General features: G+C 44.3%; 2 protein-coding genes and 1 long non-coding RNA gene across 3 annotated transcripts in view; 2 read left to right on the top strand and 1 right to left on the bottom strand.

Moving 5' to 3' along the window:
- Positions 1-10,128, bottom strand: LOC121533637 (coiled-coil domain-containing protein 124). Its single transcript, XM_041839760.1, has 5 exons — positions 10,024-10,128; positions 5,381-5,564; positions 4,969-5,176; positions 4,759-4,864; positions 1-1,057 (listed from the first exon to the last, which is right to left on the bottom strand). The coding sequence occupies exons 2-5, from the start codon at positions 5,537-5,539 to the stop codon at positions 856-858; spliced, it is 675 nt and encodes a 224-aa protein (XP_041695694.1). The 5' UTR covers positions 5,540-5,564; positions 10,024-10,128; the 3' UTR covers positions 1-855.
- An 11,878-nt stretch (positions 10,129-22,006) lies between these two features.
- Positions 22,007-23,829, top strand: LOC121532739. The gene is made up of 5 exons (XR_005994378.1): positions 22,007-22,087; positions 22,465-22,520; positions 22,697-22,903; positions 23,298-23,415; positions 23,667-23,829. It is a non-coding gene; the product is annotated as an uncharacterized LOC121532739 (long non-coding RNA).
- Positions 23,830-24,063: 234 nt separating this feature from the next.
- The window catches only part of LOC121532920 (tyrosine-protein kinase JAK2-like), a 29,263-nt gene continuing 25,909 nt past the window's right edge, over positions 24,064-27,417 (top strand). The window contains exons 1-4 of the mRNA XM_041838711.1: positions 24,064-24,069; positions 24,133-24,278; positions 24,394-24,706; positions 24,809-24,931. Coding sequence (XP_041694645.1) covers positions 24,064-24,069; positions 24,133-24,278; positions 24,394-24,706; positions 24,809-24,931 — 588 coding nt within the window. The remainder of the gene's footprint in view (positions 24,070-24,132; positions 24,279-24,393; positions 24,707-24,808; positions 24,932-27,417) is intronic.

The following is a 27,417-nucleotide window of genomic DNA, read 5'->3' as shown; positions in this document are numbered from 1 at the left end:
TAACGTAAACCTGCATTTAATTTTTGGGGGGGTATTTAGATTTACATGAATTTGAGATTTTAAATAACTTTTTGTAGTCTTTTCAAATTTAACTTATAAAAAAGCAATAACAATCTCCATACAATTCAATGTATAAATGTAACCTGAAAGCAGATGCAGGATTCAGACCTAATATTGCATGATCCCAGGATTAGCAACAACAGTATTGATGTATTGAGTAGGTACACCTAATAAGGCCCTGTTAGGATGGGGAACAGGTGCCACAAGACACATTATCATAGGGAAAGGGGTTGTCCTTTCCAATGGTGCTCAAAATGGCAGAGTTTATAACAAGCCAGTGTTCTTACAACAAGTCCACAACTGGCTCTGGTCATGATATTTTCTTATGTGGTTCATCATCATCATCATCATTATTAGAGGTTAATGGAGGCGATTACGATAGGCAAGAGTGCAGACCACATACCTGTAGTCTCATTCTCAGAAACAATTGGATATGTTAGTGTATTGTGAACTGAAATAAATTACTTTAATCCCTTTTCAACATAAGTGCCAAAAACTGATAGTGGGAATAAAATCCATAAACTGCTGAGATGCTTCATAAGTGGGCATGCACAGTAAAATAAAATCAGCAGGAACATTGGTTTGGGGGGGGGGGGCTTTTCCTTGTCAAATCTGAATGAACAAGCAGAAGTCCTAAGGTGATTCCTTGCATCGGAGGTCCTTCCTAGGGAATGAGTGCAGCTTTTCCAGCAACACATTCATAATGAGGGAATAATTATAGGTTGGGGCATCTTCCATTGTAAGGTCCAATGTGCATAAGTAGACAGTTTTGTATTAGCTGCTGCTGGAGTTGGTTCACTTTGTGTTGTAGTTGGCAAAGCGCTGGTTCAGGGGGTTCTCTGGCGACTTCATCCATTCCTTTTTCAGCTGTTGCTTGAGCTGCGACAGCCGCATGTTGGGGTTCTCTTTTTTAAGGAGGGGCATGTTCAGCTCCTCGTACGCAGCGAACGCTGCCTTCACCCTGCGCTCGGGGTGGCGGTCGAGCTCTTCAGCCGTGCTGGGAAAGAACAAACAAGAGGAGAGGGTTGAAACTTTGCCATCTTGACCTCTCTCACTTTAGCTACCCTATGGAACCTCATACTTGTTATGATACCTGCCATGCCTGCTTTGTCTTCTTTTATATAGCCTGGAGTATGAAAAGTAACTGATGTTATACAGTGCCTTCAGAAAGTATTCACACCCCTTGACTTTTTCCACATTTGGTTGTGTTTCAAAATGGGATTAAAATGGATTCAATTTTTTTTTGTTGTTGTATGTATTAACAATCCACACAAAATACTCTAAATGTCAAAGTGGAAGAAAAATCTAACCTGTTTCTTCTTCTCCTAATTTATGGAAAATAAAACACTAATACACTGTGTGCACAATTATTAGGCAAGTTGTATGTTTGAGGATTAATTTTATTATTGAACAACTACAGTGCTCTCGGATCAATCCAAAATGTTAATAAACCTCAAACCTGAATATTTAATAAAGTAAAAGTGAGGTTTTGGCTTTCTTTGGAGAATATCTATGTGTGCAGAATTATTATGCAACTATTAGTGTGCAGAATTATTATGCAACTAAATGAGAAACGAAAAGTTCCCCATCTCACTTGTTTATTTTCATCTGTTAAAGTGAGAATAATAAACAAACTCAACATTTTAAAATAAACATTTGTGACCAATATAGCCACCCTTCTTTTCAATAACAGTCATATCAAATCAAATTTTATTGGCCACATGCGCCGAATACAACAGGTGCAGACATTACAGTGAAATGCTTACTTACAGCCCTTAATCAACAGTGCATTTATTTTTTATAAAAAAGTAAAATAAAAACAACAAAGTGTTGAGAAAAAAAGAGCAGAAGTAAAATAAAATAACAGTAGGGAGGCTATATATACAGGGGGTACCAGTGCAGAGTCAATGTGCGGGGGCACCGGCTAGTTGAGGTAATATGTACATGTGGGTAGAGTTAAAGTGACTATGCATAAATAATTAACAGAGTAGCAGCAGCGTAAAAAGATGGGGTGGGGGGGGCAGTGCAAATAGTCCGGGTAGCCATGATTAGCTGTTCAGGAGTCTTATGGCTTGGGGGTAGAAGCTGTTGAGAAGTCTTTTGGACCTAGACTTGGCACTCCGGTACCGCTTGCCGTGCGGTAGCAGAGAGAACAGTCTATGACTAGGGTGGCTGGAGTCTTTGACAATTCTGAGAGCCTTCCATCCATGGAGTCTGTCAGTTTCTTGATCTGTTGACGATCAACGTTTTGTGCAGCAGCAACCACAGCCTCCCAGACACGGGTCAGAGAGGTGTAATTTTTTCCTTCACCGTAAATCGACCGTTTAAGAAGGGACCACAAGTTCTCAATAGGGTTTAGGTCAGGTGAGGAAGGGGGCCATGTCATTATTCTTTCATCTTTAAGGCCTTTACTGGCTAGCCACGCAGTGGAGTACTTTGATGCATGCAATGGAGCATTGTCCTGCATAAAAATCATGGTCTTCTTGAAAGATGCAGACTTTTTCCTGTACCACTGCTTGAAGAAAGTGTCTTCTAAAAACTTGCAGTAGGTTTGGGAGTTGAGTTTGAGTCCATCTTCAACCCGAAAAGGTTCAACTAGCTCATCTTTAATAATACCAGCCCATACCAGTACCCCACCTCCACCTTGCTGGCGTCTGAGTTGAAGTGGAGCTCCGTGCCCGTTACTGATCCAGCCACGGGCCCATCCATCTGGTCCGTCAAGAGTCACTCTCATCTCATCAGTCCATAAAACCTTTGTAAAATCTGTCTTCAGATATTTCTTGGCCCAGTCTTGACGTTTCAACTTATGTGTCTTGTTCAGTGGTGGTCGGGTTTCAGCCTTCCTTACCTTGGCCATGTCTCTGAGCACTGAACACCTTGTACTTCTGGGCACTCCAGGTAGGTTGCAGTTCTGGAATATGACAGCACTGGAGGATAATGGGTTCCTCGTAGCTTCACGTTTGATTCTTCTAAAATCTTTAGAGTTAATTTGTGTCTTTTTTTCTCAACATGGTTCTTGCGACCCTGTTGACTATTTGCAACAAAACATTTGATGGTTCTGTGATCACGCCCCAATATCTTAGCAATTTAAAGAGTGCTGCATCCCTCAAATACTTTTTACAATTTTTGACTTTTCAGAGTCAGTTAAATCTCTTTTCTGGCCCATTTTGTCTGAGGGAAAGAAGCTGCCTAATAATTATACACACCTTGATATAGGGTGTTGATCTCCTTAGGCCACACCCTCCCTCATTACACAAATACACATCACCTGATATGCTTAAATCCAATAAGCATTCCAGTTTATACAGCTTGGAGTTGGGAAATATGCATAATAATGATGATATGGTCAAAATACTGACTTGCCTAATAATTGTGCACACAGTATATATCACAATTAGATAAGTATTCAACCCCCTAAGTCAATACATGTTAGAATCACCTTTGGCAGCGATTACAGCTGTGAGTTTTTCTGGCTAAGAGCTTTGCACAGCTGGATTGTAAAACATTTATTCATATTCTTAAAAAAATTATTCAAGCTCTGTCAAGTTGGTTGTTGATCATTGCTAGACAGCCATTTTCAAGTCTTGCCATAGATTTCCAAGCCAATTTAAGTCAAAACTGTTACTAGGCCACTTAGGAACATTCAATGTTGTCTTGGTAAGCAACTGCAGTGTATATTTGGCCTTGTGTTTTAGGTTATTGTCCTGCTGAAAAGGTGAATTTGTCTCCCAGGAAAGCAGACCACCAGATTTTCCTCTAGGATTTTGCCTGTGCTTAGCTCTATTGCATTTATTTGTTATCCTGAAAAACTCCATAGTCCTTGCCGATGACAAGTATACCCATAATATGATGCAGCCACCACCAAAATATGGATTTGCCCCAAACATAACACTTTATTTTCAGGACAAAAAGTGCATTTCTTTGCCACATTTTTTGCAGTATTACTTTAGTACATGTTTTAGAATATTTTGTATTCTGAACAGGCTTCCTTCTTTTCACTCTGTCATTTAGGTTTGAATTGTGGAGTAACTACAATGTTGTTGATTCATCCTCAGTTATCTCCTATCACAGCCATTAAACTAACTGTTTTAAAATCACCATTGGCCTCGGTGAAATCCCTGAGCGGTTTCCTTCCTCTCCGGCAACCGAGTTAGGAACGGTGCCTGTATCTTTGTAGTGACGGGGTGTATTGATACACCATCCAAAGTGTAATTAATAACTGCACCATGCTCAAAGGGATATTCAATGTCGGCATTTAATTTTTACCCATCTACCAATAGGTGCCCTTTTTTGCGAACCATTGGAAAACCTCCCTGGTCTTTGTGGTTGAATCTGTGCTTGAAATTCACTGCTCGACTGAGGGACCTTACAACATTTTTTAAAATAATTTCTAAACATTTCTAAAAACACAATTCCACTTTGACATTATGCGGTATTGTGTGTAGATCAGTGACACAAAATCTCAATTTAATACATTTTAAATTCAGTCTGTAACAACAATATGTGAAAAAAGTATAGGATTGTGAATACTTTCTGAAGGCACTGTATGTGTATATTGTAGGTCACAACAAACCCACTTTGTTGATAACGGTATGGTACACCAATGGAAAGGCTCCCCTAGTTCTCTCCTGTAATCTCAACATTGTTACCCCCTACAAAAGCAACATTGAGAGGTTATGCCTATTCAGTATTCTGTACCTGAGCACGGCAATGGCATCCTCTACGGTTCTAGCATCCACAGCACCTTCCTCGGGGATGATGCGATTCACATTCTCCTCCAGGGGCGTCTCCAGGTGACTCTTCTCTGTGGACACAAACATAGGAGAGGGAGACCATAAGAATACAACAGAACCCGGAGAGGAAAGAGAGCCTGGTTAATGATTGAAGGTATATTGGTGAGGTCATTGCCTTTCTCTTTGGGTTGCTCCTGCTGTTGGAGTTGCTGCTCGACACGCAGCGTCTCCTCAATCTGGGCCCGGGTCACTTTGCCCGCCACCACAGCAGCAGCAGCCGCCTCCTTGGCCTTGCCCTTAATCTTTGCAGCCTCCTCATCTAAGAGCCGCTGGTTCTCCTTCTTTCTCTCCAGGGCCTCAAGGCGCTTCTTCTCCTTGTCATCCTGCAGGTTCAGAGAGGGGACATTTAAAGTCAGTCTAAATGATCAGACCCACTTCAACATATCAGGGAATTAATTTGTAGATTCTAGAGTCTGGTGTCTGTACATACATAGCAAGATACTGGATCGTGATATAGCCCAATGTAATACTGCTGCAGTCTATTTGACCCTGTGTGAGAATAGGAAACAGAGTGCGAAAGGTCTCACCTTCCTCTGTTCTTTCTTCAGGACATGTTTGTCATTCTCCTGCCATAGTGCATCCTCCAGCTCCTTCTTCTTGCGGGCGTCTTCCACTGCTTTGGCCTCTGCTTTGCGGGCCTTGGCAGTGACCGCCTTGGAGTTCTCACCCTGGAACTTCTTCGGCATCCCTAAGACTAGGCCTATTCCTCAGCTGACAGAATTAAAGTATTATTTTGACATTATGTTTTCGACGAACAACCTTGCTATACATATAGCCATTCTATCATAAACCAAACTAGGTGGCAAGCTTACTCACCCACGAATTGAGCCATGGCCCAAAAATAACATTGGCAAATTAAATAGCTAGCTAGCTGCCTAAACAGACTGTTACCATGGTTACTCCATGAATATCAGTCTGAAAGAAGTCGCTGTAAAAAAGATGCAATAGTCTCTACAAGGCAGAATGTGGAATAAAATTATATTTACACTAACGGTTGTACATGCTGTTGGTCCTTTTGGCAGTAAGTGGGTGGTGGAGATATGATGCATTGCACGTGATGCACAATATATAAACTAAACAATTGCCGAAAGTAGTCAACCTAAGCACGTTTCCTCGCAATCAGCTGGAACTATTTGTAGTTCGGTTAGGCTCTTCTATATTGTGCAAGGGTTTGTCACTGGGAACTGCATCAGTATTGAAAATAAATACCGGAAATACAAAAGATATACAGTGGTTAGGAGCGTTGTGCCAGTAACCGAAAGGTCGCTGGTTCTAATCCCCGAGCCGAATAGGTAAAACAAATCTGTCGATGTGCCCTTGAGCAAGGCACTTAACCCTCCTTAAGTCACTCTGGATAAGAGCGTCTGCTAAATGACTAAAATGTAAATGTAATGAAAAGTGAAAAGGTATTTTCTGTATGTTTAAAATACATATTTTCCAGGAAGTTGAAAAATACGTATTTTCCGGACGTTGAAATCAGGTTCATTTTCGGTTCTGAATGAAAGCTGAAAATACTTATTTTCCTGATGTTGAAAATACGTATTTTACAGACGTTGAAAATATGTATTTTCCGGATGTTGAAATCAAGCAATTATTTTTGTTCTGAATGAAAGTTGAAAATAAGTAATTTATAGACGTCTATGTTTGGGCCAAATTGAGGCTGGTCCAGACCGAACAAAATCTGAACCAAACATAGACGTCTGGATTGGACCAAAAATCTATGGCCGTAGATGTGGAGATCAAGGCAGGTCCAGAACTGCACCAAAAAAATACGTACAAAAGGCATCAGCGTCGGTCTGCGCTTACTGAGGTGTAGCCTACAGTGTTACCTGAAATTGAATTTTATGAATGCCCATCTGTGGTAAGCCTACCGTTTGTAAAACTCCCGAGTGGCGCAGTGGTCTAAGGCACTGCATCGCAGTGCTAGCTGTGCCCCTAGAGATCCTGGTTCGAATCCAGGCTCTGTCGGGGCGGCGCACAATTGGCTCAGCGTCGTCCAGGGTAGGGGAGGGAATGACCGGCAGGGATGTAGCTCAATTGGTAGAGCATGGCGTTTGCAATGCCAGGGTTGTGGGTTCGATTCCCACGGGGGGCCAGTATAAAAAAAATGATGTATGTACTCACTAACTGTAAGTCGCTCTGGATAAGAGCGTCTGCTAAATGACTTAAATGTAAAACAAAAAAAACTATGTCCGGACAGGACCAAAAAAAGACATAGGGTGTAGCCTACCATGTCGCCCGCAATGGAATTGTATTAATGCCCATCCATGTGGTAGACCCCCGTTTGTAAAACAGGCCATTGCATTGGCTTTAATAGTCCTGATTCCTGGGACTAATCAATTTGGCTATTTAAGCTCTGAATATCAGCTACCCAACTTTATCAAATCAAATTTTATTTGTCACATGCGCAGAATACAACAGTTGTAGACCTTACCGTGAAATGTTTACTCGCAAGACCTTAACCAACAATGCAGTTCAAGAAATTGAGTTAAGAAAATATTTACTAAATAAAAAATAACAATAAAATAACAATACCGAGGCTATATACAGGGGGTACCGGTACCGAGTCAATGTGCGGGGGGGTACAGGTTAGTCGAGGTAATTTGTACATGTAGGTAGGGGTAAAGTGATAAACAGTGCATAGATAAACAGTGAGTAGCAGCAGTGTAAAAACAAAGGGGGGTGGGGGTTCAATGTAAATAGTCCGGGTGGCCATTTGATTAATTATTCAGCAGTCTTATGGCTTGGGGGTAGAAGCTGTTAAGGAGCCTTTTGGACCTAGACTTGGCGCTCCGGTACCGCTTGCCGTGCAGTAGTAGAGAGAACAGTCTATGACTTGGGTGACTGGAGTCGGTGACCATTTTTTGTTCCTTCCTCTGACACAGCCTAGTATATAGGTCCTGGATGGTAGGAAGCTTGGCGCCAGTGATGTACTGGGCCGTATGCACTACCCTCTGTAGCGCCTTACAGTCGGATGCCGAGCAGTTGCCATACCAGGCGGTGATGCAACCGGTCAGGATGCTCTCGATGGTGCAGCTGTATAACTTTGAGGATCTGGGGACCCATGTCAAATCTTTTCAGTCTCCTGAGGGGGAAAAGGTGTTGTCGTGCCCTCTTCGCCTGTCTTGGTGTGTTTGGACCATGATAGTTTGTTGGTGATGTGGACACCAAGGAACTTGAAACTCTCGACCCGCTCCACTACAGCCCCGTCGATGTGAATGGGGGCGTGTTCGGCCATCCTTTTCCTGTAGTCCACGTTCAGCTCATTTGTCTTGCTCACGTTGAGGGAGAGGTTGTTGTCCTAGCACCACACTGCCAGGTCTCTGACCTCCTCCCTATAGGCTGTCTCATCGTTGTCGTGATCAGGCCTACCACTGTTGTGTCCTCAGCAAACTTAATGATGGTGTTGGAGTCGTGCTAGGCCATGCAGTCGTGGGTGAACAGGGAGTACAGGAGGGGACTAAGCACGCACCACTGAGGGGCCCCCGTGGTGAGGATCAGCATGGCATATGTGTTGTTGCCTACCCTTACCACCTGGGGGCGGCCCGTCAGGAAGTCCAGGATCCAGTTGCAGAGGGAGGTGTTTAGTTCCAGGGTCCTTAGCTTAGTGATGTCCCAGGGTCCTTAGCTTAGTGATGTCCCAGGGTCCTTAGCTTAGTGATGAGCTTTGTGGGCACTATGGGGTTGGAACACTGAGCTGTAGTCAATGTACAGCATTCTCACATAGGTGTTCCTTTTGTCCAGGTAGGAAAGGGCCGTGTGGAGTGCGATTGAGATTGCGTCATCTGTGGATCTGTTGGGGCGGTATGCGAATTGGAGTGGGTCTAGAGTTTCTGGGATGACGGTGTTGATGTGAGCCAGACCAGCCTTTCAAAGCACTTCATGGCTACCGACGTGAGTGCTACGGGGCGGTAGTCATTTAGGCAGGTTGCCTTCACTTTCTTGGGTACAGGGACTATGGTGGTCTGCTTGAAACATGTAGGTATTACAGACTCGGCTAGGGAGAGGTTGAAAAAGTCTGAAGACACTTGCCAGTTGGAGTTATCACGAGCCTATTTGCAATGTGTTTACACAGCGGGAAATGCAGAAGTATTTTCTTTTTCGCTATGATCAGCTTGTCAAATTGACTGATAAAAACTTGAAACCACTGATCATGACAATGGGGTGAAACTCCTGGACAACAGTTGTGATTGCCCTTTCCATATTATCCATTTTACATTTACCTGTCCTGTTTTTAGGATATGTTGTTTGTTAACATAACAGCTCATTTTTTATTTGATTGAGCGCCATTTAGGTTAGGCTATTTGATCAGAGAAACCTGCATGATGTAAAAAGTGTCCATCTCATTACATTGTATTGTCATACATTCCAGCCTGTAGGCTATAGAAAATGCCACATACTCTTTTTACCATATATTTGCTACATGATTTAAGTTGGAATATTTTTTTTGATTGAACGTTGGTGGAGCGCTTCAGATGAGTCTCTCCATCAGCACGCTGGAGAGGCGCGCTGGGAATGGACAACCAAAATATTTTGCGCCCTGCCTTTGACAAAGTGGCCACTGCTTATCAGAGGACGGCATCAGCGCTCAGCTAAACAGACAATATGCCACTGGTTGAGAGAAATTGTCATTGTTTTGTGGCATAATTATGTGGGGTTTTATGTGTTGTTGTTGGAGATGCTTCTTGGTCAGTTTAACTCAGAAAATACGCCCTCTACTCCTGCCTAATGAGCGGGCCGGCCATTTAACCAGCTAGCTAGCAAACTAACAAGAATGCAGCTAGCTATCTTGGATAACAATGGCATGATGTTACACACTGGCTAGCTGACATAGCTAGAAGCTCTCCATATCAACCATGTAACTCTAGCATGGTACCGTTGACAAGCTAAACAAAACATTCGACAAACGTTAGATATTGTATTCTGTATTTACCCAACATATTACAACTAACCATAAATAAAAACGGCTGTCAAACAGCAGTAGCTAGCCAACTTCCATAACGCTGGCTAGCTAACGATAACGTTAGCTATAGAAGTTAGCTAGCTACTAAGCTAAAGTTAGCTAGCAAATATGAACCAATTAAAGATTTCACAGCGTCTCAATTCGTGGCAATTTACTCTATTAACCAATGTAAAAATATATGTGTTTGTGAAAAGAAAAGGGTCTCACCTGAGCGAAAACAGGCTATTGTTGTCTCGAAAAGGCATCTGCTAGCCCCCCTTTCGTGACAATGACGCACAGCGATGACGTATCTCTTCTTTGATGAGGTTTAACGGCAGTTGGCATCCAACTTTAATGGTGCATTACCGTCACCAGCTGGACGGGGTATTGAATAAGAAACTTAACAACCATTGCCTGAAAAGGGGAAAACGACATCATACAAAATCAAACACGTCAACTAAGAAAACCCATCCCACTTCTTCAGTCACAGTCCACTCCAAAATACATCGCTACAAAGGCTTAGAGGCCTGTGATGGTGGTACATTCACTGACAGGAATTATTGCACGGCCTCAGCTGTGAAATCACAAAATACCTCAAAACGTTCACAATGATTCCAGTTTTCTTAAACGTCTTCTCCGCTTGTGCTGTACAGTTTATGACCACTGCAATAAATAATACAAATATTACAAAGTTCACCTTTTTAACATGTAGCATTTCACTATCCCTCAGTGAGAATGCTATTCATTGACTACAGCTCAGAGTTCAACACCATAGTGCCCTCAAAGCTCATCACTAAGCTAAGGATCCTGGGACTAAACACCTCCCTCTGCAACTGGATCCTGGACTTCCTGACGGGTAAGGGTAGGTAACAATACATCTGCCACGCTGATCCTCAACACGGGGGCCCCTCAGGGGTGCATGCTCAGTCCCCTCCTGTACTCCCTGTTCACCCATGACTGCATGGCCAGGCATGACTCCAACACCATCATTAAGTTTGCTGACGACACAACAGTGTTAGGTCTGATCACCGACAACGATGAGACAGCCTATAGGGAGGAGGTCAGAGACCTGGCCGTGTGGTGCCAGGATAACAACCTCTCCCTCAACGTGACCAAGACAAAAGAGATGATTGTGGACTACAGAAAAAAAAAAGAGGACTGAGCACGCCCCCATTCTCATTGACGGGGCTGTAGTGGAACAGGTTGAGAGCTTCAAGTTCCTTGGTGTCCATATCACCAACGAACTATCATGGTCCAAACACATCAAGAAAGTCGTGAAGAGGGCACGACAAAGCCTATTCCCCCTCAGGAGACTGAAAAGATTTGGCATGGGTCCTCAGATCCTCAAAAAGTTCTACAGCTGCACCATCGAGAGCATCCTGACTGGTTGCATCACCGCCTGGTATGGCAACTGCTCGGCCTCCGACCGCAAGGCACTACAGAGGGTAGTGCGTACGGCCCAGTACATCACTGGGGCCAAGCTTCCTGCCATCCAGGACCTCTATACCAAGCGGTGTCAGAGGAAGGCCCTCAAAATTGTAAAAGACTCCAGCCACCCTAGTCATAGACTGTTTGGTTTGACTTGATTTGATTTGATTTGATTTGAGTTGATGAGAACCCTTCACTGGTCATGGTGGCTCTACTACCATTGTTTCTTCCCCGCCACTCGTTCCTTCCAATCTTCTCACGCCTCCAGATAAGAGACACGCTGGACACTCATTACCCTTGCCACCTCATTCTACTTCACCCTAACAGGGCACTCCAGGAATTCAGGCCCATGTTCACCTCCACAGTTGCAGCATTTCACTTCACCTGGCATTCGATACTCTTCCCTTCTGCACACACTTGACACATGACCAAATCTTTTACATTAATGACACTGAAGGGGCTTGTGCACAAAAGCTCATGAATCCTAACTTTATATGAGAAGGGAGAGACTCTTCATCAAAGAACAGTAGCATGGATTAAGTTAATTTATTTTCTCCATCCACCATACAGGTCAGTCGACATTCACTAACCACTCCATTGATGTCTTCAGTAATATTCTCTGCCTTTATTTCTTGCTCCACCCCAGAAATAACCCCCTTGATAGGCGCCCGGCTACGAAAATCCATAGAGGAAACATTCCACTCCGATATATTTTTGAGTCTTAAAACACGTTTCTTCTGCTTGGCACACACACAAAAAATCAAAATATGACCACTTCTTGTGACTCTCACCGACTCCACACTTTCCTCCAAAACATTCCAGATTTTCCTCAAGACGTTGAACGGATTTCCCAAGTAGCATTGATCCAAAACCCTCACTCCGACTTAATGTCTAAACCGCCGGCAACAAAAGTGAGTACACCCCTAAGTGAAAATGTCCAAATTGGGCCCAAAGTGTCAATATTTTGTGTGGCCACCATCATTTTCCAGCACTGCCTTAACCCTCTTGGGCATGGAGTTCACCAGAGCTTCACAGGTTGCCACTGGAGTCCTCTTCCACTCCTCCATGACGACATCACGGAGCTGGTGGATGTTAGAGACCTTGCACTCCTCCACCTTCCGTTTGAGGATGCCCCACAGATGCTCAATAGGGTTTAGGTCTGGAGACATGCTTGGTCAGTCCATCACCTTTACCCTCAGCTTTTTTAGCAAGGCAGTGGTCGTCTTGGAGGTGTGTTTGGGGTCATTATCATGTTGGAATACTGCCCTGCGGCCCAGTCTCCGAAGGGAGGGGATCATGCTCTGCTTCAGTATGTCACAGTACATGTTGGCATTCATGGTTCCCTCAATGAACTGTAGCTCCCCAGTGCCGGCAGCACTCATACAGCCCCAGACCATGACACTCCCACCACCATGCTTGACTGTAGGCAAGACACACATGTCTTTGTACTCCTCACCTGGTTGCCGCCACACACGCCACACACGCTTGACACCATCTGAACCAAATAAGTTTATCTTGGTCTCATCAGACCACAGGACATGGTTCCAGTAATCCATGTCCTTAGTCTGCTTGTCTTCAGCAAACTGTTTGCGGGCTTTCTTGTGCATCATCTTTAGAAGAGGCTTCCTTCTGGGACGACAGCCATGCAGACCAATTTGATGCAGTGTGCGGCGTATGGTCTGAGCACTGACAGGCTGACTCCCCACCCCTTCAACCTCTGCAGCAATGCTGGCAGCACTCATACGTCTATTTCCCAAAGACAACCTCTGGATATGACGGTGAGCACGTGCACTAAACTACTTTGGTCAACCATGGCGAGGCCTGTTCTGAGTGGAACTTGTCCTGTTAAAACGCTGTATGGTCTTGGCCACTGTGCTGCAGCTCAGTTACAGGGTCTTGGCAAACTTCTTATAGCCCAGGCCATCTTTATGTAGAGCAACAATTCTTTTTTTCAGATCCTCAGAGAGTTCTTTGCCATGAGGTGCCATGTTGAACTTCCAGTGACCAGTATGAGGGAGTGTGAGAGCGATGACACCAAATTTAACACACCTGCTCCCCATTCACACCTGAGACCTTGTAACACTAACGAGTCACATGACACCGGGGAGGGAAAATGGCTAATTGGGCCCAATTTTGTACTCACTAATTGGGCCCAGGGGTGTACTCACTTTTGTTGCCAGCGGTTTAGACATTAATGGCTGTGTGTTGAGTTATTTTGAGGGGACAGCAAATTTACACTGTTGTACAAGCTGTACACTCACTACTTTACATTGTAGCAAAGTGTCATTTCTTCAGTGTTGTCACATGAAAATATATACTCAAATATTTACAAAAATGTGAGGGGTGTACTCACTTTTGTGAGATACTGTATATATAATATTATATATAGTTTTTAATACAATTTAGTATTGTTTTGTTATGGTTTCTAAGACTAGTTTTGACATTTTAAAACCTGAGGGACTTTTCCCACCAGTTTCCCACCAGCTTGATATTATTAGAATGAATCTCATAAACATAAACAACATTTATTTTCAAACAGGAACACTAGCCTACTCACTACACAGAGATTTAGAAAATGGACAACATAGTGCCCTCCAAGCTCATCACTAAGCTCAGGGCCCTGGGTCTGAACCCCTCCCTATGCAACCTGGACTCCACAGGGGTGCGTGCTCAGCCCCCTCCTGTACTTCATTCACCCATGACTGCGTGGCCACACATGTCTCCAACTCAATCATCAAGTTTGCTGATGACACAACAGTGGTAGGCCTGATTACCAACAACGACAAGACAGCCTACAGGGAGGAGGTGAGAGCCCTGGCGCAGTAGTGCCAGGAAAATAACCTCTCCCGCAACGTCAACAAAATGAAGGAGCTGATCGTGGAATACAGGAGACAGCAGAGAGAACACACCCCCATTCACATCGCCGGGGCCGCAGTGAAGGCAAAAGCTTCAAGTTCCTCGGCGTGCACATCTCTGATTAACTGAAGTGGTCGCTTCACACAGACAGTGTGGTGAAGACGGCACAACAGCGCCTCTTCAACCTCAGGAGGCTGAAGAGGTTCGGCTTAGCCCCTAAGCTAACTTTTATAGATGCACCATTGAGAGCATCCTGTCGGACTGTATCAACGCCTGGTACGGCAATTGCAACGCCCACAACCGCAGGGCTCTCCAGAGGGTGGTGCGGAAAGCCCAACGCATCACCTGGGGCACACTGCCTGCCCTCCTGGATATCTACAGCACCCAGTGTCACAGGAAAGCCAAGAAGATCATCATGGACCTCAGCCACCCGAACCATGGCCTTATCACCCCGCTACCATCTAGAAGGTGGAGACAGTACAGGTGAATCAAAGCTGGGACCAAGAGACTGATAAACAGTTTATATCTCCAGGCCATCATACTGTTAAACAGTCACCACTAGCCGGCCTCTGCCCAGTACCCTGCCCTGAACTTTAGTCACTGTTACTAGCCGGCTACCACCCGGTACTCTACCTTGCACCTTAGAGACTGCTGCCCTATGTACAGTACATAGTCATTGAACACTGGTCACTTTAGTAATATTTACATACTGTTTTACACACTTTATATGTATATACTGTATTCTAGTCATGGCTCATCCTATATAACTACTGCTGTACACACCTTTTATATTCATATACTGTCCATACTGTCTATACACACTATTATATATACACACAGTGTACAAAACATTAGGAACACCTGCTCTTTCCATGACATAGACTGACCAGATGAATCTAGGTGAAAGCTATGATCCCTTATTGATATCACCTGTTAAATCCACTTCAACCAGTGTAGATGAAGGGGAGGAGGCAGGTTAAAGAAGGATTTTTAAGCCTTGAGACAATTGAGACATGGATTGTTTATGTGTGTGATTCAGAGGGTGAATGGGCAAGACAAAATATTTAAGTGCCCTTGAACAGGGTATGGCAGTAGGTGCCAGGCGCACCAGTTTGAGTGTGTCAAGAACTGCAACGTTGCTGGGTTTTTCACACTCAACAGTTTCCCGTGTGTATCAAAAAAAGTCCACCGCCCAAAGGACATCCAGCCAACTTGACACAACTGTGGGAAGCATTGGAGTCAACATTGGCCAGCATCCCTGTGGAACACTTTCGATACCTGTCCATGCCCCGATTAATTGAGGCTGTTCTGATGGAGAAAGTGGGTACAACTCAATATTAGGAAAGTGTTCCTAATGTTTTCGACACTGTTTTGAACACTATATATTTCTGGACTCTGACATTGCTCGTACTGATATTTCATAATTTCTTTATTTTAACCTTTTGGATTATGTGTGTATTGTTTTGTATTACTGCACTGTTGGAGCTAGAAACACAAGCATTTCGCTGCACCTGCGATAACATCTGCAAATCTGTGTACGCGACCAATAAACTTTGATTTGATTTAAACAATACAAATTGGGGGAGCAGGCATATTTTATGGACTACTTTCGTGACTTCACATAAAGTAGCTAAAAAAGTTCTCAACAACAAAGTTGAGTTGTCTGGAAATGAACCTAGTCATACATGCTCCAACGCAGGCACAACACACAGCAAATTATTAAAAGAGCTGGAAAATGCTGCATTGCAAACAAGCTTGAAATCTCTACGGATGGAGTCGGAATCCTCAGATATTGAGAGTAGGAGATGCCAAGAGTCTGAGGAGGAAGTATATTCGAACAGCTTGTTGTGCAACGAGTTGGGGCGCCTTACCACCACAAACCCCCAAACTGAGGCCTGAGGCACTAGAAAAATCTGATGCAAATGTTGCAAACGAACGAGTTAAAGAAAAAATAACCATTACCGACCAATACGCGTCCCTTCTCATAATTTCTCGATAAATTGAATCAAAGAGACTTGGCTCTTCTTGGTACTTAACGGCTGGACTGTGCTGTCGCACACAAGGATTCTAACCGGGCCGCGGAAGAATGGTTATGGAGTTGGGAGATCTCTGCCATGAGGAAAGACCACCGGTAGCTGAGACTATCAATGTGGACAGCAGCATTCATTCCACAATAACTCAGGCTTTATTTGATTTATGCAGAAAACCAGCCTCGTGTAGTTCAAGATTGCGTGTCTTGGTCGCTGTTTGTCCCAAATGTAAAGAGTTGACTGAATATAACAAAACAAAGAATAGCTGCCTACGTTCAATCCTCAACAACATTTGTCAGCTTTATATTTGTATATACAGTACCAGTCAAAAGTTTGGACACCCCTACTCATTCAAGGGTTTTCCTTTATTTGTACTATTTTCTACATTGTAGAATAATAGTGAAGACATCAAAACTATGAAATAACACATATGGAATCATGTAGTAACCAAAAAAGTGTTAAACAAATCAAAATATATTTTATATTTGAGAATCTTCAAATAGCCACCCTTTGCCTTGATGACAGCTTTGCACACTCTTGGCATTCTCTCGACAAGCTTCACCTGGAATGCTTTTCCAACAGTCTTGAAGGAGTTCCCACAAATGCTGAGCACTTGTTGGCTGCTTTTCCGTCACTCTGCTGTCCGACTCATCCCAAACCATCTCAATTGGGTTGAGGTCGAGGGATTGTGGAGGCCAGGTCATCTGATGCAGCACTCCATCACTCTCCTTCTTGGTAAAATAGCCCTTACACAGCCTGGAGGGGTGTTGGGTCATTGTCCTGTTGAAAAACAAATGATAGTCCCACTAAGCCCAAACCAGATGGGATGGCATAACGCTGCAGAATGCTGTGGCAGCCATGCTGGTTAAGTGTGCCTTGAATTCTAAATAAATCACAGACAGTGTCACCAGCAAAGCACCCCCACACCATAACACCTCCTCCTCCATGCTTTACGGTGGGAACTACACATGTGGAGATCATCCGTTCACCCACATCGCGTCTCACAAAGACACGGCGGTTGGAATCAAAAATCTCCAATTTCCAATTCCGTTTTGACTGACCTTCATGTCTTAAAATAAAGATGGACTGTCGTTTCTCTGCTTATTTTAGCTGTTGTAGCCATAATATTTACTTGGACTTTTACCGAATTGGGCTATCTTCTGTATACTCCCCCAAGGCACACCTGTTAATTGAAATGTATTCCAGGAGACTCCCTCGTGAAGCTGGTTGAGAGAATGCCAAGAGTGTGAAAAGCTGTCATCAAGGCAAAGGGTGACTATTTGAAGAATCTCAAATATTAAATATATTTTGATTTGATTAACACTGTTTTGGTTACTACATGATTCCATATGTGTTATTTCATAGTTTTGATGTCTTCACTATTATTCTACAATATAAAAAATAGTAAAAATAAAGAAAATCCCTTGAATGAGTAGGTGTGTCCAAACTTTTGACTGGTAGTGTATGTTTTGATCTCAGTGATTGAAATACTACACATTCTGAATAATAAACTACACATCACCGAGAAGATTGAACGACTGATAGAAAACTAGCAAGTGTTCAATCTTCTCTGTGTAACAGTTGCGATAATGGGACAATTCGGAGTACAACACATTTCTCTTCCCTGGATTGCGGTACGTTTTCCGAGCCATATCTCGCGCATGGCTCCGCAGTGTCTTAATCTAAACAGGAAGTCTGTCCGACCCCAGTGCAGCTGTAAGCAAGCTTAGGGTCGGAATCTATTCTGGGTAATGTCTGATGGTTGAGAAAAATGCCAATGCATGCCCAAGTTTCTTGTCTTAGACGCACAAAACCTGGTGCTTTCAATATTTAGAATGAATAATTTGTTGTGGGGAAGAACATTTGAAAAAAGTAGGCCTATTTTTGACATACAGGTTTTGCAATATTTCATCAGTAGCCCAATCTCATCCTATATAAAGGACTTACAGTACCTTTTAATGCAAATGGATGATATTGAAATGCCTTAAATCTGATTTATCGCATAGTAGTGCATTCTGTCAGACCATTATCGAACTTTAAAAGTGACCTACCTTGTGTTTAATGGTATTTCAAGCAGAAATGCAAATATTGTCAAAATACTTACATGGCTGGTACACAGTGCTTCACTTGGGCAGGAGCTCACTGGAACTGAATATCAGCATCTCAAATGTTCTACTGCTTGGGTTCTCATAGAATGTTAGCTAAAAAGTATTGCAGAGTTCCTGCACCTATATATAAACATTACCGGCACTTAAAATGAGTACCAGCACCTATTTCAGTCCAAGTCAAAAGCATAACAAAGGCTTGCAAATATAATTCATTAAATCAATTCCATTAACTTAAGTAACATTTGAAAGTATTCTATGTCAATGGCTAATTCAATCAAAAGTTATGTGGAAATGTTGTCACATGAGAAGAGCATCTTGTCAGATATGTAACTTATTCTTTAATATCTCTTAGCAAGAGATGCAGTCAAGTCACTAAAACTGGAGTCTGAGTCAAGTCCCAAGTCTTCTTCTTCTTCGGTGGATTTTAACAGCGGTTGGCATCCAATATGTTGCATTACCGCCCCCAACTGGACTACGTTTACATTTTACATTTTAGTCATTTAGCAGACACTCTTATCAAGAGCGACTTACAGTTAGTGAGTGCATACATTTCTTTTTTCATACTGGCCCCCCGTGGGAATCGAACCCACAACCCTGGCGTTGCAAGCGCCATGCTCTACCAACTGAGCTACACGGGACTATAGTATAAATCCATTACACTTTGTGATACAAAATGGAAAAAGGGGAAACGGGAACATTGTTATATATTTTTTATTACCCTACCAACTAACCCTACACTCATTAAAACCCACCACCTTATTCCACTACTAATCTGAGACTACCCAAGGCCAACGACCTGAGAGGACGGGACACAACGAATCAACACACCCTGTAACTCTTCTGAAGTCAAATATCGTACCTACAAGTACTTCTCTGCAGCTGCCACCACAACATCTATTTTCTGTGACTTATGTTCCATCTCTGCGGTACAGTTGATAACCATTGCTATGAATGCTTACTGAAACACATACACTATATATACAAAAGTATGTGAACACCCCTTGAAATGAGTGGATTCGGCTATTTCAGCAACACCCGTTGCTGACAGGTGTATAAAATCGAGCACACAGCCATGCAATCTCCATAGACAAACATTGACAGTAGAATGGCCTTACTAAAGAGCTCAGTGACTTTCAACGTGGCACTATCATAGGATGCCACCTTTCCAACAAGTCAAATTTCTGCCCTGCTAGAGCTGCCCGGTCAATTGTAAGTGCTGTTATTGTGAAGTGGAAACATCTAGGAACAACAACGGCTCAGCCGCGAGGTGGTAGGCCACACAAGCTCACAGAACGGGACCACCGAGTGCGTAAAAATCACCTGTCCTCGGTTGCAACACTCACAACAGAGTTCCAAACTACCTCTGGAAGCAACGTCAGCACAAGAACTGTTCGTCGAGAGCCTAATGATATGCCAAGCGTCGGCTGGAGTGGTGTAAAGCTCGCCGCAGAAATGGTTTGTCGAGATTGGTCTGGAAGAATTTGACTGGCCTGCACAGTGCCCTGACCTCAACCCCATCGAACACCTTTGGGGTGAGTTAGAATGCCAACTGCGAGCCAGGCCTAATCACCCAACATCAGTGCCCGACCTCACTAATGCTCTTGTGGCTGAAAGGAAGCAAGTCCCCGCAGCAATGTTCCAACATCTAGTGGAAAGCCTTCCCAGAAGAGTGGAGGCTGTTATAGAGGCAAAGGGGGGACCATCTCCATATTAAGCCCATGATTTTGGAATGAGATGTTCGACGGGCAGGTGTCCACATACTTTTAGTCATGTAGTGTATCACTCATTGGCCTATCCCTCTGTTCTGGCACAGATCTACTATTCACAGCGATCCTCTCAGAATTCCTCACCCTTGATCCACCCTCCTCTACTTTCTTTACTGTCTCAGCATACGACACCTCTGACCCTGGCCACCTCAACCTGCCTCTCTCGCACCGGACCTCCGATCCCCAGCAACATGGGCACCCCTACAGTTGACACACAGCTTTTTCCACCCAAACTGCACATTCCTCTGTCCCATGTCCTCCTGCACACTTCCCACATTTTGGAATCTCCCTCCTACACACTGCTGCGACATGACTATAAACGTGACACCTATAACACTGCAGTGTATTCGGCACAAAAGCTGTAACAGCATAACGCATACATCCTAACATTACTTTGTTAGGTAAAGACTCTGAATCAAAGCTCAGAAGAACAGACTGTGTCACCTCTGTTTCACCACGCTTCCCACCGGATCTGCGTCGCACCAAATGACGGGCATCACAAACACCAGGAATCTTCAACTTCAATTGCTCCACCTCCACACTTAACGCTACCCCAGAAATCACTCCCTTCAATGGCGTGCTGAACTTAAAGCGCAAAGCAAGATACAGGTCTTTCCCCAAGTTGTGTCGCACGGCGCACCTGCTCCTACTGATCTGAAGAACCACAAACAAACATCACAAGTCCATTTCAGGTTACCTTCACCGACTCAACAGCACCCACCATCTTTTCCACCCAAACTAAAACCACCCATGGATCAGCCAAAAGGCCTGGTTCCACCCTCTTCAAAAATCTCTCTCCCACTGGACCAAACCTATCTTTATAACCATGTCCATCAATGCAAGGCTCTTGCTTTGAGCTCCTCACAACACCTTCTACCTCTTCCATTTCACCTCCAGAATTCGAACTGGCGTCCAGCTCACTTTGTTTGAACTTGACACCAATCTTCCTCGACCGTGGGGTAGATGGACTTGGGCTGCAGTGGCAGCGTGTCAGTGCGCATAGCCAAGTTGCAGCAGGTTCTGGTTCCCTATAGGGGGCTCTGACAGTTCAGGCCTCATGAGGCTCTGACAGTTCAGGCTTCTCAGGGAAGTATTAGAGAAAAAGGTGGCATCTGTAACCCCTTTTTGGAGCCGTTGGAACCTGTGTGTGCTTGGGCTGCCATGGGCTTCCTAGTTTGGTACCGTCTGAGCCAGCTTGGGGCGTGATTGTATGACCCCATAGTATGTTATACAGAGTGACCAACTGAAAGGGAACGAACAGTTATGAATATAACTACTGTTCCCTGAAGGAGGGAACGAGGTATAACATATTTGGGCCCGCGCCGTCAGGGGGTTTAGGCTCGCTGAAGAGCGGAACTGAATTGAGGAAATGGATGCGAACCCTGGTATTATAGCCCGGAAGGCATGGCTTCCGAGGGTAGGCTCAGTATCCATTAGCCCGTTGGGCGTGATTTCAGTTTGCTTCAGGTGAATAGGATTGGTTGTTGACTCACCATAGTATGTTCAACTTCGTTCCCTCCTTCAGGGAACAGTAGTTATATTCATAACTGCACGTTTGGTTCACTACAGGAAACTACAAGAACCCACTGCTTCTCAGTGAAAGAGGAAATCACAGTACAGCTTCAAAGAGCTTTCATTTAGTCTTGAACAGGTCACAGTTTAATAACCTTCCAACTCATGTTCAAGTCCTTTTACACATGTTCAGTCTATATCTGCTACATGTGAAAAAGGCAAAATAATTTCTCATATACTATTGTAAAACATTTACACACAATTATTATCATCATGCTTTCATGTCTTAAATTCCTTTTCACCACAGAGGAAATGGTATTGACAGATGTCATTGTATATTATTTATTGTTATGTCTCTTCCACCAACTAGAACAGGGTGAGGTAAAAATAAGTAAAAACATGTTGAAGATACAAATTGCGATTAAAAATGTTGTAGGGAAATGATGTATTGCTCTGTCTAAAACAGGAAACCATATTACCATCTCCCTCCCGCCACCATGAAACATACAAGCAAAACCTTATCAACAAGAGACATCGAAGACATGGTTGCCTGATCAGAAAGAAGACACCTTGCTGCCCATCATATTTTGAGGTAATGGTGTACGTATATATGCTACTCTGTGGATTTAGTGGTCAAGATTGAACTTCAATTGATGTCTTTTACTGCTTATTTCTGTCAAGCTGACATAGATAGTGTCAAGTGTCAAGATAACACTGATTAAGTGATTGAGGCTATGTGATGAAATGCTTGAGTCTTAAGACTGAAAAGAGTGTTGGAATTTTAGGTTTGTTCAAATGAGTGTTGTTCTCAACATGGTATATATTTTCACTATTGTGATCCAAAATGCCTCAACCTGGTCTAGTTGAAATAGGCTCAATAAAATGTATTGTGTAGATTCCCATGGGTTAGTCCCTCTGTTTGGAAACACCTAGTTTTTAATAACATTTGATTTTCCCTTCTGGTTTCAGTGGTGTTGACTGCAGAATGAATTATACAACAAGAGTTGTGATGTCGTCCTCTTCTTGTAAGATCTAGCGCCTCACTATCCTTCCGCTTACCGCACTTTCCAGTTTCTTTGCAAGTAATACTTTTGCACTGCGTCAGTGCTGTCTGACATAACTTCCAAGGGCACATGATGCTGTCCTAATACATTGTATTCTGGTTGGTAATATCATACTCAAATGGTAATTTTTTTCCCAGGAGTAGGTTTGCCCATGGATCTCACTGAGGAGGAGACAGTACCTCTAGTGGATAGGGAGAGAGGGGGCAGCCAAAGATCCGGTTCTGGCTCTGGTTTACAAGTCCATCTCTACTTCCTCCCTGCAACAAAGGCGGGGACAACGTTCAACATATCGTCTGGCCACATCTCTGCTGAAAGCGTCTGTGTACTGGCAGCAAAAAAATGTGGTAAGAAATGTTTTTCTATATGAAAATGGTTGTAATTTCTGTATTTAACATTGTTGAAGAGCATACTGTAACAGTGTGAGGAGTAATCATATTATGGTGTGAAAGAAACCGCCTTCAGCTGTTTACCAAAAAAGCTGGGTAAAAACCACTTAGTTTTTGTTTGAATCCCAGATTGCCCCTTTAAGGGAAGAATTTGGAAAATTTCCTTGACTACACCACCTTTTGAGTGTGCATACCCATTTCTTGTGGAATTATAGGTTATTTATTGGAGCATTGTGTATCCTTCTTCAGAACCTTGCTATCATTAAGACTTTGATTTATTGCAGTAGCGTATTGACATGGATGTTCAAACCTGCAAAAAACATTTCTCACAATGACGTTTATTTATCCTTAGGAATCCTACCAGTGTACCACAGCCTATTTGCTTTGACGTTTAATGATCTCACCTACTTTTACCCCCCAACACATGTTTTCAACACTGATGAAAGCATTAGCGTTCACTACAGAGTCAGGTGAGTTAAAAAAAATCTTGATCGATTTTTGTGTAGGATCTATTGCTTTTTAAGAAAAGAAAACATTTGACTGGATATACATTTTCTGCCTCATTAACTGTTATGTTGCACTTTATTTGGTCTTAGTCTGTCATGTGTAGTGCAACACCATAATGTTTTCTCATACAAAGGGATTTTATTGGCTAGGAATGTGAACTGAATGACTCATGGATTTAATATATATATATATTTTTTTCCCTGTTGTTAAAAAGGTTTTTCTTTGCCAACTGGTTTGGACAGGGGTCAAAAACATCATACCGCTACAGTCTGACAAGAGGCAGAATCAGTTCAGTGCTTGACTACTGTGTCATTGATTATCTCTTTGCCCAGGTACATAGAAAACACTTCCAACCTTTGCAATAAGCCAAAACTCACATTAAGATATGCAGTATGTATTTGGATGATAACATTTGCCAATAAATAATAATAATAATAAGTCTGCATTGCTTGCTGTTTGGGGGTTTTCTGTGTAGAACTTTGTGACATCTGCTGATGTAAAAAGGGCTTTATAAATACATTTGATTGATTGATTGAAATTACAGTATCACACAATTGTGCTTTTCCAACCCTACATAGGGCCAACTGTGGTGAATGATTAGGGCAGAACACATGCCTGTACATTTAAGTATGACTATTTCCTGTATTCCGTGTGTAGTCATAATTTCTTGTGACCTGTAGTCCCGAAGTGACTTTGTGGCTTGCCAAGCGGGGGTCTCACCTCCGTTGAGCTACCAGGAAGAGTGTCTTGGTTTGGCAGTGCTCGACCTATGCCGACTGGCAAAGGAACGCAACCAGAGCGTAAGGGAGGTCTGCAAGACAGTCAGGTATAAATACCGAAAAGAGGGTATGAAAATGTGTCAATTTCTTTGTGTCAACGTAAACGGGTTTCTTGGTTCCTTATTTGGCTGTACACAATAAATCAATGACCTGTACTTTCAGTTACAAGTCATGCCTTCCCGAGACACATCGGCAGGAGATCCAGCAACTGAGCCGACTGGCGCGTTACAGAATTCGCAACACTCTGAAACGGTTCCTGAAGAAGCTGGGCTGCTGCTTGGTGGGAGAACTCAGCCTGAAGCTGAAGTACCTGATGGAGCTGGCAGGGGTGGAGCCTTCCCACGGCACTGAGACCTTTCAGGTGAACCACCCCGGCTCCCAGCTGCAGCAGAAGGAACCGACATTCAGCCTTCTGCGGGTTGCCGGGGAGAGCGGCATACAGATCAATGGATGTCACTGCCCTGCCGATGTCCTGGTGAGACAAAGTGCAAAGTCACTACTGTGGGTCATGATGATTGTCACGCCGTATCTACTTTGACTGACCACAAAACATGTACTGTGTAATGTTCTGTTTCAGGAGTGGCAGACGTTCTGTGACTTCCCAGAGATCATCGATATCAGCATCAAGAGGGCGTGCCATGAGCAGGTTCCCCAGGACAGCAGGGTGGTTACTGTTACCCGGCAGGACGACAGATGCCTGGTTGGTTGAAAACACTGAATCAATGCTCAGTACATCCTTAATTAATGCTTAATCAACAACAAATTATACTGACTCATTGCATCTGGGCAACATCCATTCCAGAGTGTATAGCTAATGAAAAAGTGTGCATGTCACTCTTTTTCTATATAGGAGGCTGAGTTTCAAACACAGCAGGAGTGAAGCCATTGTCCACATAAGACAGTAAAGACCCACATCATACCAAGTCCTCATTGTTTAAAAAAATATATTTTGGCACTCTGAATAAAGCCAACTTATCATCTGACCATATCCTGTTATTTCTTTATTCTGTATCAGCAAAAAATAAAAGCTTTTAGAATAGCCACTTTTACACCCCTGCTGGCTTACCCCTACTAGCTAACCACTAGCAGCCTTGAAACACATCACTTAGTAGCAGTTCAGCACATCAGCATTTCTCATACTTACACAAAATCAAGATAAACCTTTACCATCATAGTAGACATTGAACATCTAAATTTATAACCAAACTGGCTAAAACTCTGTTGTTGGCCGATGGTAACTATAGCTAGCCTCATGCTAACCAGAGTGCTAACGTTACTAATGTTATTAGCAGCAGTAACTGTCACGGTTTCGGCCGAGGCTGCTCCTCCTCCTTGTTCGGGCAGGCTTCGGCGGTCGTCGTCCCCGGAGTACTAGCTGCCACCGTTCGATGTTTCATGTTTGTTTGGTTTTGTCTGTTTGTACACCTGTCCCTTGTTAGTGTTTGATTTGGTTGCCTATTTAGTTTTCGTGTGTGGGGGCAGGTGTTATGTGGTATTGTTTATTTGTCAAGCTGTTGCTCTTTGATATTACTCTCAGGATTGTTGTTTTTCCGAGAGTCCGCACTGTGTGCGCTATCGTAATTTTTACGCACTGTGTGTGTTGTGCGTACTTTGTATTTTGCCTCCCGGTTGGGTTGGCTGTTCGCCTGTTTGGTGCTGTTATTTTTGTGACTAAAGTCTGTTGACGAACGCCCGTGTTTCCTGCGCTTGATTCCTCACCGCATCTACACTCAGCTACTGACAGAATACCACATCTCACCATGGAGTCAGCAGGATCACCCGCGCCGACAGAGGTCATGGAGGACCGTCTTCGTGGACAGGAGGACCGGATTAACCAGATCGGGCACGCCTTGGATCGGGTGATGAACACTCTCCACCGATGGGAAAGCAGCGGGGTACCCACGCCCCCACCTACCGGACCATCCCCATCGGTCAGTCCTCCTGTCCACATTCCGGAACCCAGTGGGATTCGGCTCTCGCTCCCGAGGGCGTACGACGGCTCCGCTGCCGGGTGTCAAGGTTTCCTGCTACAGGTGGAGCTCTACCTCGCCACCATACACCCGGCGCCCTCGGGACACGAGAGCGTCTCCACCCTCATCTCCTGTCTCACCGGCAAGGCGTTGGAGTGGGCCAACGCCGAATGGAGGAGAATGGACGCCGCTACCATCACTTATGCGGAGTTCTCCCGCCGCTTCCGGGCCGTGTTCGACCATCCACCAGAAGGGAAGGCGGCGGGGGAGCGTCTGTTCTTCCTCCGACAGGGGATGAGGAGCGCACAGGATTTTGCCCTGGAGTTCCGGACTCTAGCGGCAGATGCAGGGTGGAATGAGCGGGCCCTCATAGACCACTTCCGTTGTAGCCTCCGGGAGGACGTCCAAAGAGAGTTGGCGTGCAGGGATACCATGTTGACGTTTGACCAACTAGTCGACATGGCCATTCGGTTGGACACCCTGCTCGCCACCCGTGGGCGTCCCGGGTGGGGGTCGCCCATTTCACCCTCCAGCACCTCCGAGCCGAGCCCTATGGAGCTCGGAGGTGCTGGCGCTAGAGAAAGGAGGAGTAGGAACCCGAGGGGGGCCGTCCCCTGCACCAACTGTGGCCGTGGAGGGCACACCGCGGCTAGGTGTTGGGGAAGGTCCCCCGGTGGAGGTGAAGGCAGGCCACGCATTGGGGAGTCCTCCCAGGTGAGTAGGCGCCCTACTTACCCAGAGCTTTCTGTCGTTCACATAACCTTGCCTGTTTGTTTTCCACAGGTAGCACCTCGTTCCCAGCATAAGGCGCTAGTCGATTCAGGCGCAGCTGGGAACTTTGTAGATCGGCAGTTCTGTGTAGAATTAGGGATTCCTCTCCTTCCCGTTGATAAGCCTTTCCCTGTACATGCCCTAGATAGCTGTCCGTTAGGATCTGGGTTGATTAGGGAGGTCACAGCGCCCCTTAAGATGGAGACGCAGGGGGGTCATGAGGAGACGATTCAGCTCTATCTGATTGACTCTCCTGCGTATCCGGTGGTGCTGGGGCTTCCCTGGTTGATTACCCATGATCCTACTATTTCGTGGCGAGAGAAAGCTCTTAAAGGGTGGTCTGCTCAGTGTGAGGGGCTGTGTCTGGGTGTTTCCATAGGGGCGACCCTCGGTGGAAAGTCCGAATCTAATGCCTGCACTGCACATTCCCCCGTGTATGAGGATT

The sequence above is a fragment of the Coregonus clupeaformis genome, chromosome 20 (assembly GCF_020615455.1).
Source record: "Coregonus clupeaformis isolate EN_2021a chromosome 20, ASM2061545v1, whole genome shotgun sequence".
NCBI classification, from domain to species: domain Eukaryota; kingdom Metazoa; phylum Chordata; class Actinopteri; order Salmoniformes; family Salmonidae; genus Coregonus; species Coregonus clupeaformis.
This window is presented reverse-complemented; position numbering and strand designations above follow the sequence as displayed.